The 12,800-nt window shown below is 38.7% G+C and overlaps 1 protein-coding gene across 2 annotated transcripts; it reads right to left on the bottom strand.

Moving 5' to 3' along the window:
* Window positions 1-297: 297 nt before the first annotated feature.
* Window positions 298-11,000, bottom strand: def8 (differentially expressed in FDCP 8 homolog). Of its 2 annotated transcripts, none has more exons than XM_029428550.1 (12): window positions 10,846-11,000; window positions 9,633-9,758; window positions 6,766-6,860; window positions 6,474-6,623; window positions 5,442-5,583; window positions 4,997-5,161; window positions 4,584-4,711; window positions 3,833-3,946; window positions 3,432-3,512; window positions 2,939-3,079; window positions 2,658-2,767; window positions 298-2,359 (listed from the first exon to the last, which is right to left on the bottom strand). In XM_029428550.1, exons 2-12 carry the CDS (start codon window positions 9,742-9,744, stop codon window positions 2,266-2,268), a joined length of 1,332 nt encoding a protein of 443 aa, XP_029284410.1. In that variant the 5' UTR covers window positions 9,745-9,758; window positions 10,846-11,000; the 3' UTR covers window positions 298-2,265. The 2 variants fall into 2 exon arrangements, with proteins under 2 accessions (XP_029284410.1, XP_029284411.1); XM_029428551.1 differs by lacking the exon at window positions 10,846-11,000 and adding an exon at window positions 9,898-9,916.
* Window positions 11,001-12,800: the final 1,800 nt, after the last annotated feature.

Below are 12,800 nucleotides of genomic sequence, written 5' to 3'. Positions count from 1 at the left end.
ATTTCATGTTAGTGGTGGTGAGCTATAGCTAATGTATGTGTATACATTACATATATACGTTTTATTTTGAATTGCAATGATTGGATTTGAGTTTGGCTTCATATTACATCCATACAGCACGCTTTCATAATGATTGGCAGAAAGCCAAGTTCTCGACCACTCCTCGTGCACCATATGTTGTGACCGTGACCTATCCCACGAGGCGACTATATAACCAAAGGTGGAAATTAAGTACATCTATTTGGGTACTCCAAACCTGAACCTGCTTGTACTGTACGAACATAAAGCATGTGTTAATCAGTGTTTCTCATCCAGCTTTATTCATGTTTACACACATTACAGATCTAAACAAACGTTTCACAGCATTAGAAACTATTAAAACATTTGTTTTGCTCGGTGTCTATTACAACTGTGGGTATGAGCAATAGCATGGGCCAATCTTGCATTTTGGGGCTACTTTTGATGACAGTTGAATAACGAATTGTATTATTATTTAACATAATAGGTTTAATGGATTGACAGAGGTGCAGGGGCCAAAGGGGTCAGGTCAGGGGGTCAGGGAGCCCCTGAGGTGTTTAAAGGGTTATTAACATTTGTCTTGGAAAGTCAAATGGCTCAGTCAAAACAAGGAATGTTGCAGTGACTGTGTGTGAGCCAATACTGAGCCTGATTACATGTTTATTTGTATTATAATTGTGTAGCTGATTAAAACAGGCAGAGTTTAACATAAAGGTTCCAATGTGGCCCTTTATGTTATAACGCATCCATGAGCAGGGGACAGCTGAACTGGAGTTAACCACAAAACTGCAGTTTTAATGCATTTAATTACTTTATTCATGCACAACTCAACATGTTTTACAACAGGGCATGGATTTTTACCAACACCATGTATTACCATTAGTTTGAAAAAAATAAAATAACGTACATCATGCTGAAAGATAACACAGCCAAAAATCATTATTTTAAAACAAATACTTTAGGTCAACATTTACACATTATCAAAGGTGTCACATAACATCTTTGTCATCTCCGTACAACATGTGCTATAGCTACTTTAAGACTGAAACCATTAACATGATGGTAGTACGACGTTTGGATAACAGCTGTATGTAACCTGACTATCTTAGGCACACAATGTTCATGAGTATTTACAACTATATGCTACACACGGCACTCAACTGCATTAAACACAGATCGAAAATGAGTTCACAGTTCTGAATAAAAGCACATTTACCATTACTTTTCTTTTTCAGTTAAACAATGTACCGGTGATACATGCTTTGATTATATATCCGTTGCCAATATATGAATTTATATTTCAAATTATGGTTAATGATTGTATAGATGCAACCTTTTTTGTCTTCTATTGCAAGCAATATTTTTCCCCCCAGTATTCAGGGTGGCTAATTGACAATGACAATGCTGAATATAAATATTTAAGTCCTGGAAAAATCTTTTTGTATGATGTGTTAAACAGATCAACAGATTTAGACTGAAAGGAAAATGTGTGTGTAATATAAGGGAGGACGAGTGTGGATTGCTTTAGGAACAGTACGCGTGAGATAAACAATGTTGGGAGTGATGATGGAAGGAGTTTAAAAAAGGGGCAGAAGAAAGAGTGATGTCATGATCACACAGTCGAACATATTAAATGGATTTTTCCTTTTTAGCGAATTAAATACTATACATTTCCAGTTGTGTCATACTAAACTGGAAGTGACAGCTCAATAGGTAACTCACTTGAATTTCAAAAAGCATGTTTACAAGATTTTGTTATTAAATAAAAAAGTGGCTAATATAATTTTTTGCATGTGGCAACCTTAAAGTTTAGTATTACGCAAAGTTGGCAGTATAGTTAATGCAGTGGAGGCTCGTAACAGTTAATATACAACAACTCCTGCATGCGTAATCACCTACTGATGAGGTGGCGCTTCTCTATAGGGCATTTATTTTGTACATTTATACAAGCAGACGCACACACTAATGCAAATCACTCGCACAGACACACATACACAGTGTTCAGTACATCCAATTTCAGTATGAATTAAAAAGTTGGATAAAAAATATATATATATATATTAATTTCTAGACGGGTTTCTAAGTACCCTGCTTCATCATGTAGTGCACAAGATAAATACACCAAAGTATAAACATATGCACAAAACAAACCAGGACAAAGACGAAAAGCTAGTCTTCTGTTTCGAGTAGAACACAACATGGAGGCAAAGTGCAACATCCAGTAAGACCAGGTGGTCCTCTCCAGACTTAAACATCTTTCACATCTGGCACCTCGTCCTGCTTGCGTTCAGTCATTCGGGCACATCGTGGACAAGTTGTGGAGTTGTCATAGTAACAATCTCTAAAGAGACAAACACCAACAAGTTTGTTACATAATAAAATCATATAAATGCGTCCATTTTGGTAACGTGTTGCCTTTCTTATTTCTCTGTATGCAGATCGAAGGTGTGTTATCTGGTGATTTTAAACTATATAATCCCAATAACTGGCCATCTTTGGGATTACTAGAACTGTAGCTCCACGCAAAAGTAGCGGAGGCTTTAATATTGTACACCTGTTACTGCAATGCTACATTTTAAACTCCTAACAATCACGTACTTTGGTGTATTTTTCAGTCTGACCGGCTGGTGGTTACTAACCTGTGGAAGACAGCAGAGCAGTCGTAGCAGACTGAGGTATGACTGTCAAAAGGGAACAGTATGTCTCCTTCCTTACACAGCTCACACACAAATCCCTTGGCCTGACAACGCTACACACACACACGGACGGACACACACGGAGACACACACAGAACGGGACAGAAAGTCAGGGTTTCAGGGAGGCTACATGTTCTCTACTCCTTAAGTGCAAATTGCCTGATAGTAAATGCTACAACATTAAGTTTTTCATTCATGTTCTTCTGCTGTATGTAGGCGCTCACCTCACAGTCTAGTTTGATGTGCTTAGCAAATGTGGTGTGGATCTCTGTGAGGGAACAGCTGAGTCTGCCACTGGAGATGTCAATCAAGTCCTGTAGTGAGTACATGTCATCGTTCTCCACAAAGTGCTGCCGATCTTGTAGCTGGGGAACACGAATGCAAAACAAAATAACTTGTGAAAGTTTCTGTTGCAAAGCCTTTTAAACAATTTCAGAAATATTAATGAACATGTTCCCAAGTTCCTGAAATACTACAAGACACATTCTAAAAAGTATTTGAGCTGATACTAAAACTTGTACCAACGGTCCAGTCAACTTTACAGTATTTGCATTGAATAATGGCAAATATTATGAAACAGCCCAAACTCTCCACTTCCACCACATGGTGGTGCTGTTGTAACATATTTAGTATTGGTCACATGGCGTCATTTCATGCCAGTGTATATGTGGCTTTAACTGCAAACAAGCAAAGTCAATGTAGTAAAGAGATGCTCACCTGTAGTAATAGCCGAGCCTCCATGGCCTCCTTACAGGTAATAAAATACGGTTTCATTAACAGAATATCTTGACGGAGTTTCTGTAAAGGACAACCCACACATGGCTGTCAGTCTCACGTAATGCACACTATTGAAGATTCTTATTTCACTACATGTGCAAACACTTCCAGCATAATAGGACCCGGCACGAAGCATAGTGGCAAAGTGCCAGGATGTGTTGAGTGACAAGACGACTGTAACGGTAACTGCACAGGTGAGAAACACTACTAACACTACAGTCTAATGAAAGTGTCAACGTTCAATTATTTCAGAAGGGATTCCATCTTAAACCTTAAAATAAAGGTGTGAAAGATATTTAGAAATGTAGTTTTTTTAATCTACACTGAGTGAAGCTACCCACCCTGATCTCGACCAGTTCCTCCACAAAGTTGAACAGCAGCGGGTTGATTTCTTTCAGCTTCAGTACCGGTCGTGAGATCATCAGGGCCAGGTAACGCATCGAGGAGCGACAAACCTGAGACAAAGACACACTGTCAGAACACGGGCTTGCTGAATACGCCCACATGACCATCCTCATCCCGCTCATTCCAACACAGCGCTGTGGGTTGAACCTGTATCTGACCGGGACACTCCTCCTGACTCTGGGTTTAACTTGAAAGTGGCTCAGATGCTGACTGGCAGGCATTTCTATTAGAGATGGGAATGTGAGTTGATGTTATTGATGTTTAAACGACATCAAGCTGACTCCCTTTAAGTAATTCTCTTATACAAGACAAATCTCCTGCAGAGCCACAGCAGACGCAGTGAGATTGTTTTCACAGGCTGGCTAGTACTCTTCATGACTAGTAAATTGACTATGACAAGCAAAATACTTTATTTATTTGATGCTTCTGTAATACAATTGTGTGTAACTCTGATGTTTAACAGTAACCTTTATAAGAGTACAGTTGCAGATTTGAGTCATTATGAACAGTGACAAACAACAGACTGTGACATACAGACAGCAGTCTCATCAACAGTGGACCAACGTCATACACTCATGTCCCGTTTGAAAGGGGCATCACTTAAAGTAAGTACTTATATAACGATATAATCAAGTCGTAAATTGATATATAAAAGAAAGAAGGGACATTTTTACATGTTGAGGGTACCTTGCGTGAGTCAAACTCCCAGTTGTGGATGACACGAGCCGGGACGATGGCGGTGTCATTCCAGTGGCAAGTGCTGCAGTAATACTGGCCTGTGTAGTCGCACTGTCTGGCTTCAGTCGGCACGCCCCCTACAAGTGCATATGGCATAGTACAGTCAAACTATGACACGGAAGAACGCAAGATGTAATTAAATACATTTTTTTAAATCATGATCAAATGTAGTCTTTAGATAAGTAAAAGAGAATAAAGATTTCCTCAAATGTATATCCTGTGTCAAATAGTCCATGTATAGTAACCTTATTTACAACTGTGTGCACATGCCAAGCAAAGTGAAGTTCGGTTAGCCTACATATTGCTTTTAGATCCTCCGTTCCTCTATTTCAACTTGCCAAATGCAGTCAATTTGTACTCACTTAGTGAAATAGGTGTGCGACATTCTGCACAGCGGTAGTCTTGCCGGTCCAGTCCTATCTCAGGGCAGATGCTGAGCTCGTACTCCGACTTGTGGCTGACTTTTACCCTGACACAGGGCTTGGTGATCATATTCATACACTTACTATGGCAACGATAATAGCAACCTGAAACAAGAAAAGGGATAATCACAAGGCACGCAATGGCAATACCACAACACCTCAATGGGTTTAGTATGAAAAAGAGCTTTACAAAGGTTCTCCCACTGAGTCCGCCAGTCAGGAAGTACATTGTGAGAAAATGACCTGACAATATAAAATGAAAATCTATAAATATTTATTGAATCAAAGTCTCAGAATTCCTGATCTACTAACGATCTGATTATGAGGACAGTATGTTAAAATGACAGTGGGATTGGGGATGAATGCACTGTATACCGTTTCTCACCTGTGCAGGTATACCACGTCTGGATAAGGCCCCAGATGATAGCGCTACACTTGTCGCAGGTCTGTTTCACACTCTTGCTCTTTTCCTTGGAAAAGCGGTGCTCCAGTAGGATCCTCAGATTAGGCTCATCCTCCTCGGGGTCCTTTTAAAGTGTAAAAACAAAATTCACCAAGAACACAAACATAGTTCATGTGAAGACGAACATACAAGATAATGAGCACTGCAAAATATGTGAGACGTTTACACCTCAATAAGATCTTTATATGTTACCATGTTGGTAAAGCCTAACATATTAATTACGTCCTCTCTGAACAGCAGACAGAACAACTTAATTCAAATGAGCATACAGCTGATAAAGTGCTCGCTCAGGGACATTTCTTTACAGTATACTGTACAGTACTGTACATGCGATCAGATGCTTCACATGATATGGTTCAAAAAGGCACAATACAAACATATAAAGATCATGTTGATGCCAAGAAACAAGTGATTGAGTTACAGTCCTTAAGCAGTTCATGAAAACGTTTATTTTATGCTGTTACATTTTTACAATGTTGCTAATCTCCACAAACTTGTTTACCATCGTACCAGTCTCCAAGACTGTCTGCAATGTTGCCTCTCATTTATCTCATGGAAGAAAGGCTTTTGAAATCTACCAGCAGAAGTTCTTATGATTTTACCGATAAGCTCTCGGACGCTGATCTCAACCGCCAAGCATCACTTCTCAGCTGCAGGCCAACTACTGTATACTTCTACATTTCCTCCTGAACTATTGCACCCATTAGATTATTCTTCACCCCTAAAATTCTATATTTTCCAAATGCACTTGGATGCAGAATTAGTTCCAGAAATACAGTAAATATTCATGCTTTACCGAATACATTTCTATCCGCAAACATTTGTGCACATCTGGGCTTTAAACAAAGTCAAATTGGTCAATTATGAGGTTGATTGTCTGAACCGATTGTCCCTCTGAGCATCAACAACTACAATATCTTGTTTCCACTTCCTCATTCACTCCTCGGCTCAAACCTTAAGTTCCTGCAGTTTGAGACGAAGGTGGATAAGTTTCACCACAGTGTCCTTTTGTCTCTCCGAATGTTCTGGCAGCTCCAAGATCAGCTTTTTACACTCCTCTATGGCCATTTTCAGCTTTTCGATGTCTGAAGCCACAAACGACCCCTGAAACAGGTGAACAAGAGCAAAAGCATGTACAGTAAACACAACAGGTAGTTTTGTATGTAAATCACTTTAAGTTTTACAATATCAAACAGTTTCATTTAGTGCGATACATCATTCGGAGCAGGAACAAGGCTTTACTCACCATAGGCCTTGAGAAGTGATCCTCAGCTAGACCCAGGTCCATGGTCCGGTCTGAACTGTGGGTTCTGGTCCCAGAGAACAGCTCATGCCTTGTTTCTAAAAAAAGAAGGTAACCTGGCATAAAGCACTGTTCTTCTGGTAGGCATACACACTCTGCTCTTGTAAGTGCACTTACATGACTGGCCACTCAAGACAATCCCTACACGCTGACTCACCACTCAAGAAATCCAGAGGGACAAAAAGCAAAGACTTGCTAACTGAAGGAATCCCATATAAATCTGTTAATGTTTAACCAAGCCAGGTGAAAAGACAGACTCCTACTGGGTCAATACAACCGCTGCTCAACGAGCTGAATGAACTTGCACTTTTGCATCTAAATGTTTACAATCAATCTGTTCCGTAATCCTTCACATGGTACGCTTTTAAATAAATCAAATTGTAGAGCTAACATTCTTCTACTGCTGCTGCTATGAGCAATGTGAAATGATTCTGATCCTTGTTAGTCACATGACTTTAACCATTGGCCTAATTGTGATGATAATACAGTAAGTGAAATTACAAAACAAATGTGTTTGTGCCCATGTGCAATTATCCACAAATATATGTAAGATCAAGAGTTAACACATCCATGATAACGTTGAATGATGAAAAGATTTCTTGAAGGGAGAAACTGCAATGTTTTTTTAGGAGTTGCAAAGAGTGGTTACTAAATTAGAGGTGAGCTTGTGCTTTCTGATTTAAGTGACCACATTAGAGCTGCAGTATTACATTTTATTGATTTGGCCACTTAGGGGCAGCAGAACAAGCCGAAATACATCTGATTTATCACCTTATTACGGAGCCCGGGAAGGAAGGGACATGCCTACACAGTCCTGCCACCTTGTGCTTGACCTCATCATTTACATCACATGCAACATATTAAACTGAGGGTGCATTGCATGCATTTAAATGCTTTTGCATGCATTTTGAGAAATATAACAGCCCGGATTAGAACCCCAGCACTGGGGTTGCAGTGGCTACACAGCAAGGTGAGCTCCATCTCTGGAGCTGCTGACATAGCGGCAGAGGTTAAGGTGTCTTTCACTTACGTGAAAACCTTGCCAAATGCCAAGCACTGATGTCTTCATTTATTTATAAGGTCCATCTCAAGACATAAATATACAGCAAGATAACACAAACCTTGCAATCACTGGGAAACACTGAATTATGTGCACCGTACTAAAAGGACAACATCCAATGTGCAGTTTGATGTAACCCAATAAAATAACCTTGTAATACTTTTTCAAATCTGAGGTTTGAAAGTGTGAAATGCGTTAGAAAGTGAGCGATTTGTGTTTTACCTTCCTCTACTTCCATTATGCTGTACAGAGGTTCCCTAGAATTAGACTGAGGGAACATGTAAAGCTATATACTAGCAACACATTCCCAAACAAAGCTTGATCAGCCTCCATTATTTACTCAGTTGAAAATGTAATTTTTGGGATGTACATTTTTTGAGTTTTTGTTTGTCTACATGAAAATATTAAAAAGGGGAAAAAAGAAAATCACGCAATATACAGTACACGGTCAACCTAAGTCTGTAAGTCAAATAGAATCTGTGCAAAATGAACACGTATATCCTACCTACAAGCGATCAACAATGTATACTTAAGTTGTTAAGCATAATGACTGACTTTTTTTTTAATGCAAACATCTTGCAAAATGACATAAGATAACATATTTTACAAACTTCCTCTCTAACTGAAAAAGTGCTGACAAAGACCGTTACCTGCATACACCTCACAAAACATGTTCGGTACGTTCAGCTCCTTAGTGCCAGACAACAGAAAAATACAGAAGACGCCAGTGAAATCAGCTCAGTGTGTCAGGCTTGCCTCACAAAGTCGTTGTAATTTAACAAAAACCTCTTCAATTCTCAAATCCTTAGATTACAGGAAGTGTTACGAATATACTGCTTACACTTGTGCTTTTCGTTTCCTCCGAATTTCCAACTTCCTTTTCCACAAGCTTAGGGTAACTCGCAACACTCCAGTGTGATTGTTCTTTATGTGTTAGGATCTGTTCTAAACTACAATAAAACAGTTCAACCTGCGTAAACATTTAAGGGAAATAATTAGTGAAAATCAGTTTCACGAGGGAGTCGCTGCCTCATACAGTGAGTCATGGTGGCATGATCTAAGCAAATAGTAAGGGAGCAATACTACATCTTCAAGTGAAATTTAGAAAAGCAGAAATCATGATCTCAGAAAACCCCTCCCACTGCAACAGCCATCTCCTCATGACGGGCCACAGGCAAGAAACATTTGTTATATTTACACAACAATGGCAATTAAGATCCCAAACTAAATGGCCGCCTATCAGTCTGCCAAACCATACAGAACATTGAAACGATGGCTGGATGTCTGCCAAAGTAGACTACACACTCCCTAGCCAAGGTCAAAATGTGCATCATAAAGATAGGAGCTGGAAGGCATTCATTTTACATTCTCACAATTTTATTAGCTGCACTTATACATGTCAGCACATCATTTCTGGGATTTCCACCCGATACACCAGCAAGTGAAACCGGGGTTAAACAGAGTTGTGTTGTGCTCGAGTCCTACTCCATGTATTCTGGCAGTTCCCTACAGAGACGTTTCTATGACATGTGAGGTCCAGTTGCAGTTTCAACTTATGGTGCTCTTAACCAGCTTTTTGTTTCATGAGTTCTTTGTGACCATTAGACAAAATAAATATACTCATACAGTGCGAGTCACCAAAACTGTCAATAAATGATTTCCATATAACTTTACGCTTAAGTGAAGTCATATTCTGCACGTTAGAGAGCTCTGTTATGATTTGCCTGTGAAGAACTTCAGCAAACGTTACCGTGTAGTGGAGGGGGTGTTTTGCCTCCTTGGGGATCATCTTCTTCCTCTCCACGGTCAAAGGGATTGAGGCGGGTTTGGCGAAAAAGTGCAAGTCTATCATCATACTCCATTTCATCGGCTACATCTATAGAAGAAGATATACATAACAGTCACACTGAGAGGTTAGTTAGTTTCTCTTCTCTTGTATATATGAATTAAAGCATGGATACTTATTGTGCATTGTGTTCCCATTCAGATCCCAATTTGATTGTGCTGCTGCTAACCAGTAAACACGTCTTTCAACCTGGTTATAATTCAGACTTTCTGTTAAAAAAAACAAAAGATACTTAGTGTCCAATCCCAAACTGAAGTTATCTCAGACTTTACAAAGCTACACCATACCCACAATATAAAAAACATTCACAGGCTTAGAGTACTCCCTTTGACTTGCAAATTCGCTTTTTTGCTACAAATGCTCAAATTGAATAATATACTTCCATGTCAAGGTTTATAAACTGGTCCATAGCTCTTTTAAAAACTAAAATATCATGAGTAAAAGGCAGACTGCTTTCCATAACCTCAACAAAGGAATGGAGTCCTCTTTAAGAGCATCAATGGAAAGTGATGTGCAATTGATCTGAAGCAGCTAAATGATAACAGGAAATACAAGTGACAGCATAACCTTAAACTTTTTCGTGTCTTGTTGCCAAAAGGAAATAAAAATTAAGTGATTTACATTTTGTTATGGTTTTGAGGACGCGTACAAATTAAAATCACAGCACTCCTATAAAATCAATGTGACTATTTAGATAGACAATAACAACTGTCACTTCCTGTGGCCGGCTGTAAAGCTAGTTAGCAGGAAATCATTTCCAAATAATGATCCAAATACAGACATTCAATTAAAATCGTATCCATTTTGTGTCATTTATTGATATCATCGAGCTCAGTAACGGGACATGGGGTCAGGGGGAAACAAGAAAACACGGGAGTTTGAATCCTGACCGACTGTAGCCAATCAGTGCTGTTGTTGACAGTCCTCCCAATAAACCGGTAACGTCAACCTTTGTTTCGAGTATTACTGCTAAACATGTAGCATGTTGAATATATATAATATTCAGCTATGCTACCAATATAAAAAGGACACACCAATGCCCAAATGTCAACAGACAGCTAACGTTAGCTAGCTCACTGTTAGCTTATTTAACGGTTCCGTCTGGTCAGAAGCTTACCCCGTTGTCGACCTTATTTATCATTAAGGACTCGGCAGCTGTAAAGTATATTTTATGGTCGACGCTTGTTAAAATTCACAGCTTTCCCCGTGTTGTTTTGCCTCTGCCATCAGCAACATCACAAGGCTCAAAGTGTCAAGTCATCCATTGTTTAAAAAGTGTACTTCCTGTTAGTATTTTCAAAATAAAACCATTCATATCTACCATACAGTAATACTGTCCATGGAAATTACGAATACGTTTGATAAATTATTTGCATTTAATAAAAACATTGAATAAAGACACACTAATTCTGCTTCTTGTATAAATGGGGAATATTAAACTATATTATCTATTGAAGCAACGTTTGATACTTTTACTTCGGAAATAAAAGTACCTTGCGCTCGGTCTCTTTCCCTTTCAGTTAAATATAAGGTACCTTCCAAGTCACCGTCAAAATCAAGGTTGCATTCACTTATTTCTTTCAAGGAATTGCAGCTAGTTCCCAGAACATCTAATATCGTTATGCTCAATAAATCTAAGATTGCACTGATGATAAAAAAAATTGACATTTCATCACATAACCCATTTAAGGGTATTTAGAAGTTCTTATCACATGTTCAGTCATAGTGTGTCAAGAAAGACAGATGATCTTCTGAGCTTTTTGATTAACAAATAGGTTAAATATGTTGGTCCAATTGCTAGTGCAAACTACGCTTTCATTAATTACAGTTAACAAGTCTTACAAGAATAGAATAGACTAGAATGCATGTATTGTCCTTGCACATCAATGACATTTGCTGTGCAGCTCCTGAAACGGTAAATTAACATTCCACACATCCACGCACGCTCACACAAAGCCCTTAGTGTTGCAATTACATGTAAAATGTTAGTAGGTTTTTTGCTGTCTGATATTTCCATAGTATAGTTTCCTCTGTTTAAAAAAAAGTTATTATTATTATTTTAGTATTATTATTATTAGGCAACTTTATGCAAATGTTCTCTTTATCTAATTCTCAGAGACTGTTTAATATGAAAGTAGGGCGTCAGTATACATTTCCATAAGGTGATCAAAAAAAGAAAGTCAGGAAACAACAGTACAATCTGATCGCTCAATTGCATCAATCCGGCTGATGTCCCTGATCTAAACTGTTTGTAAGATAGAACATCAATACGCATCAACTCAATACAGCAAAATCAGTATGTATGGTTTATGGAAATTCAATACATTTACACCAGTTTGTCACATTGCCTGCCATTGCCTGCCATGCTGACTGCTTGACAAATAAGTGTAGGTAATGCACTTATGTGAGGTCTGGTATATACTGTATCTAAAATGTAAATGTAAGAGCGTGCAGAGCCACGGCTCATGTGAACTACAGCAAACAAGGTTTGGCCTGTGGTATGAACGGCTTCCTCCTAACACGGGGCTGTGTTCATGAAATTGTTTTTTGCAAGTCAGCAACATTTCAGTGGAATATGCGTAAATAACTCAAATATCTTGAAGCAAAATAAGTTGTGAAGTCTGCGTGTTAAGTTTATTGTGTAAATATCCTCATCAGCAGCTGACAGTCTTTTGAGGAAAAAAAATCCAATAATCAGTTTTGAACACTAATACGGTCCATGCTTCTTTTTTTAAATTATTATTATTAATGAGAGTGTTTGTCAAGGATTTCAATATGACTGTCATCCATGTAACATCAATGGTTGTTTGAAACTCAAGGTTGTTCAACATTTTTATGATAGCATCAATTGTTTGGCCAAACTGGCGTAGGGTATTGTTGGGTAGTGTTTGCAGGCAACTGTTGCATCGTCAGCACATAAACCATCGTCAGTCTGTATCCCTGCCCCCCGCACAGAACAGTGCTTAGCCAATAATAGACATGGTTAGGATGACACAGCAGACTGTTGCTGTGTAAAATAAAACACACTGTGCAGGAGCCTTCTCAAATATTAAGGTATATTTATAATAGTTA

Source organism: Cottoperca gobio, chromosome 3 (assembly GCF_900634415.1).
Source record: "Cottoperca gobio chromosome 3, fCotGob3.1, whole genome shotgun sequence".
In the NCBI taxonomy this organism is placed as follows: Eukaryota; Metazoa; Chordata; class Actinopteri; order Perciformes; family Bovichtidae; genus Cottoperca; species Cottoperca gobio.
This window is presented reverse-complemented; position numbering and strand designations above follow the sequence as displayed.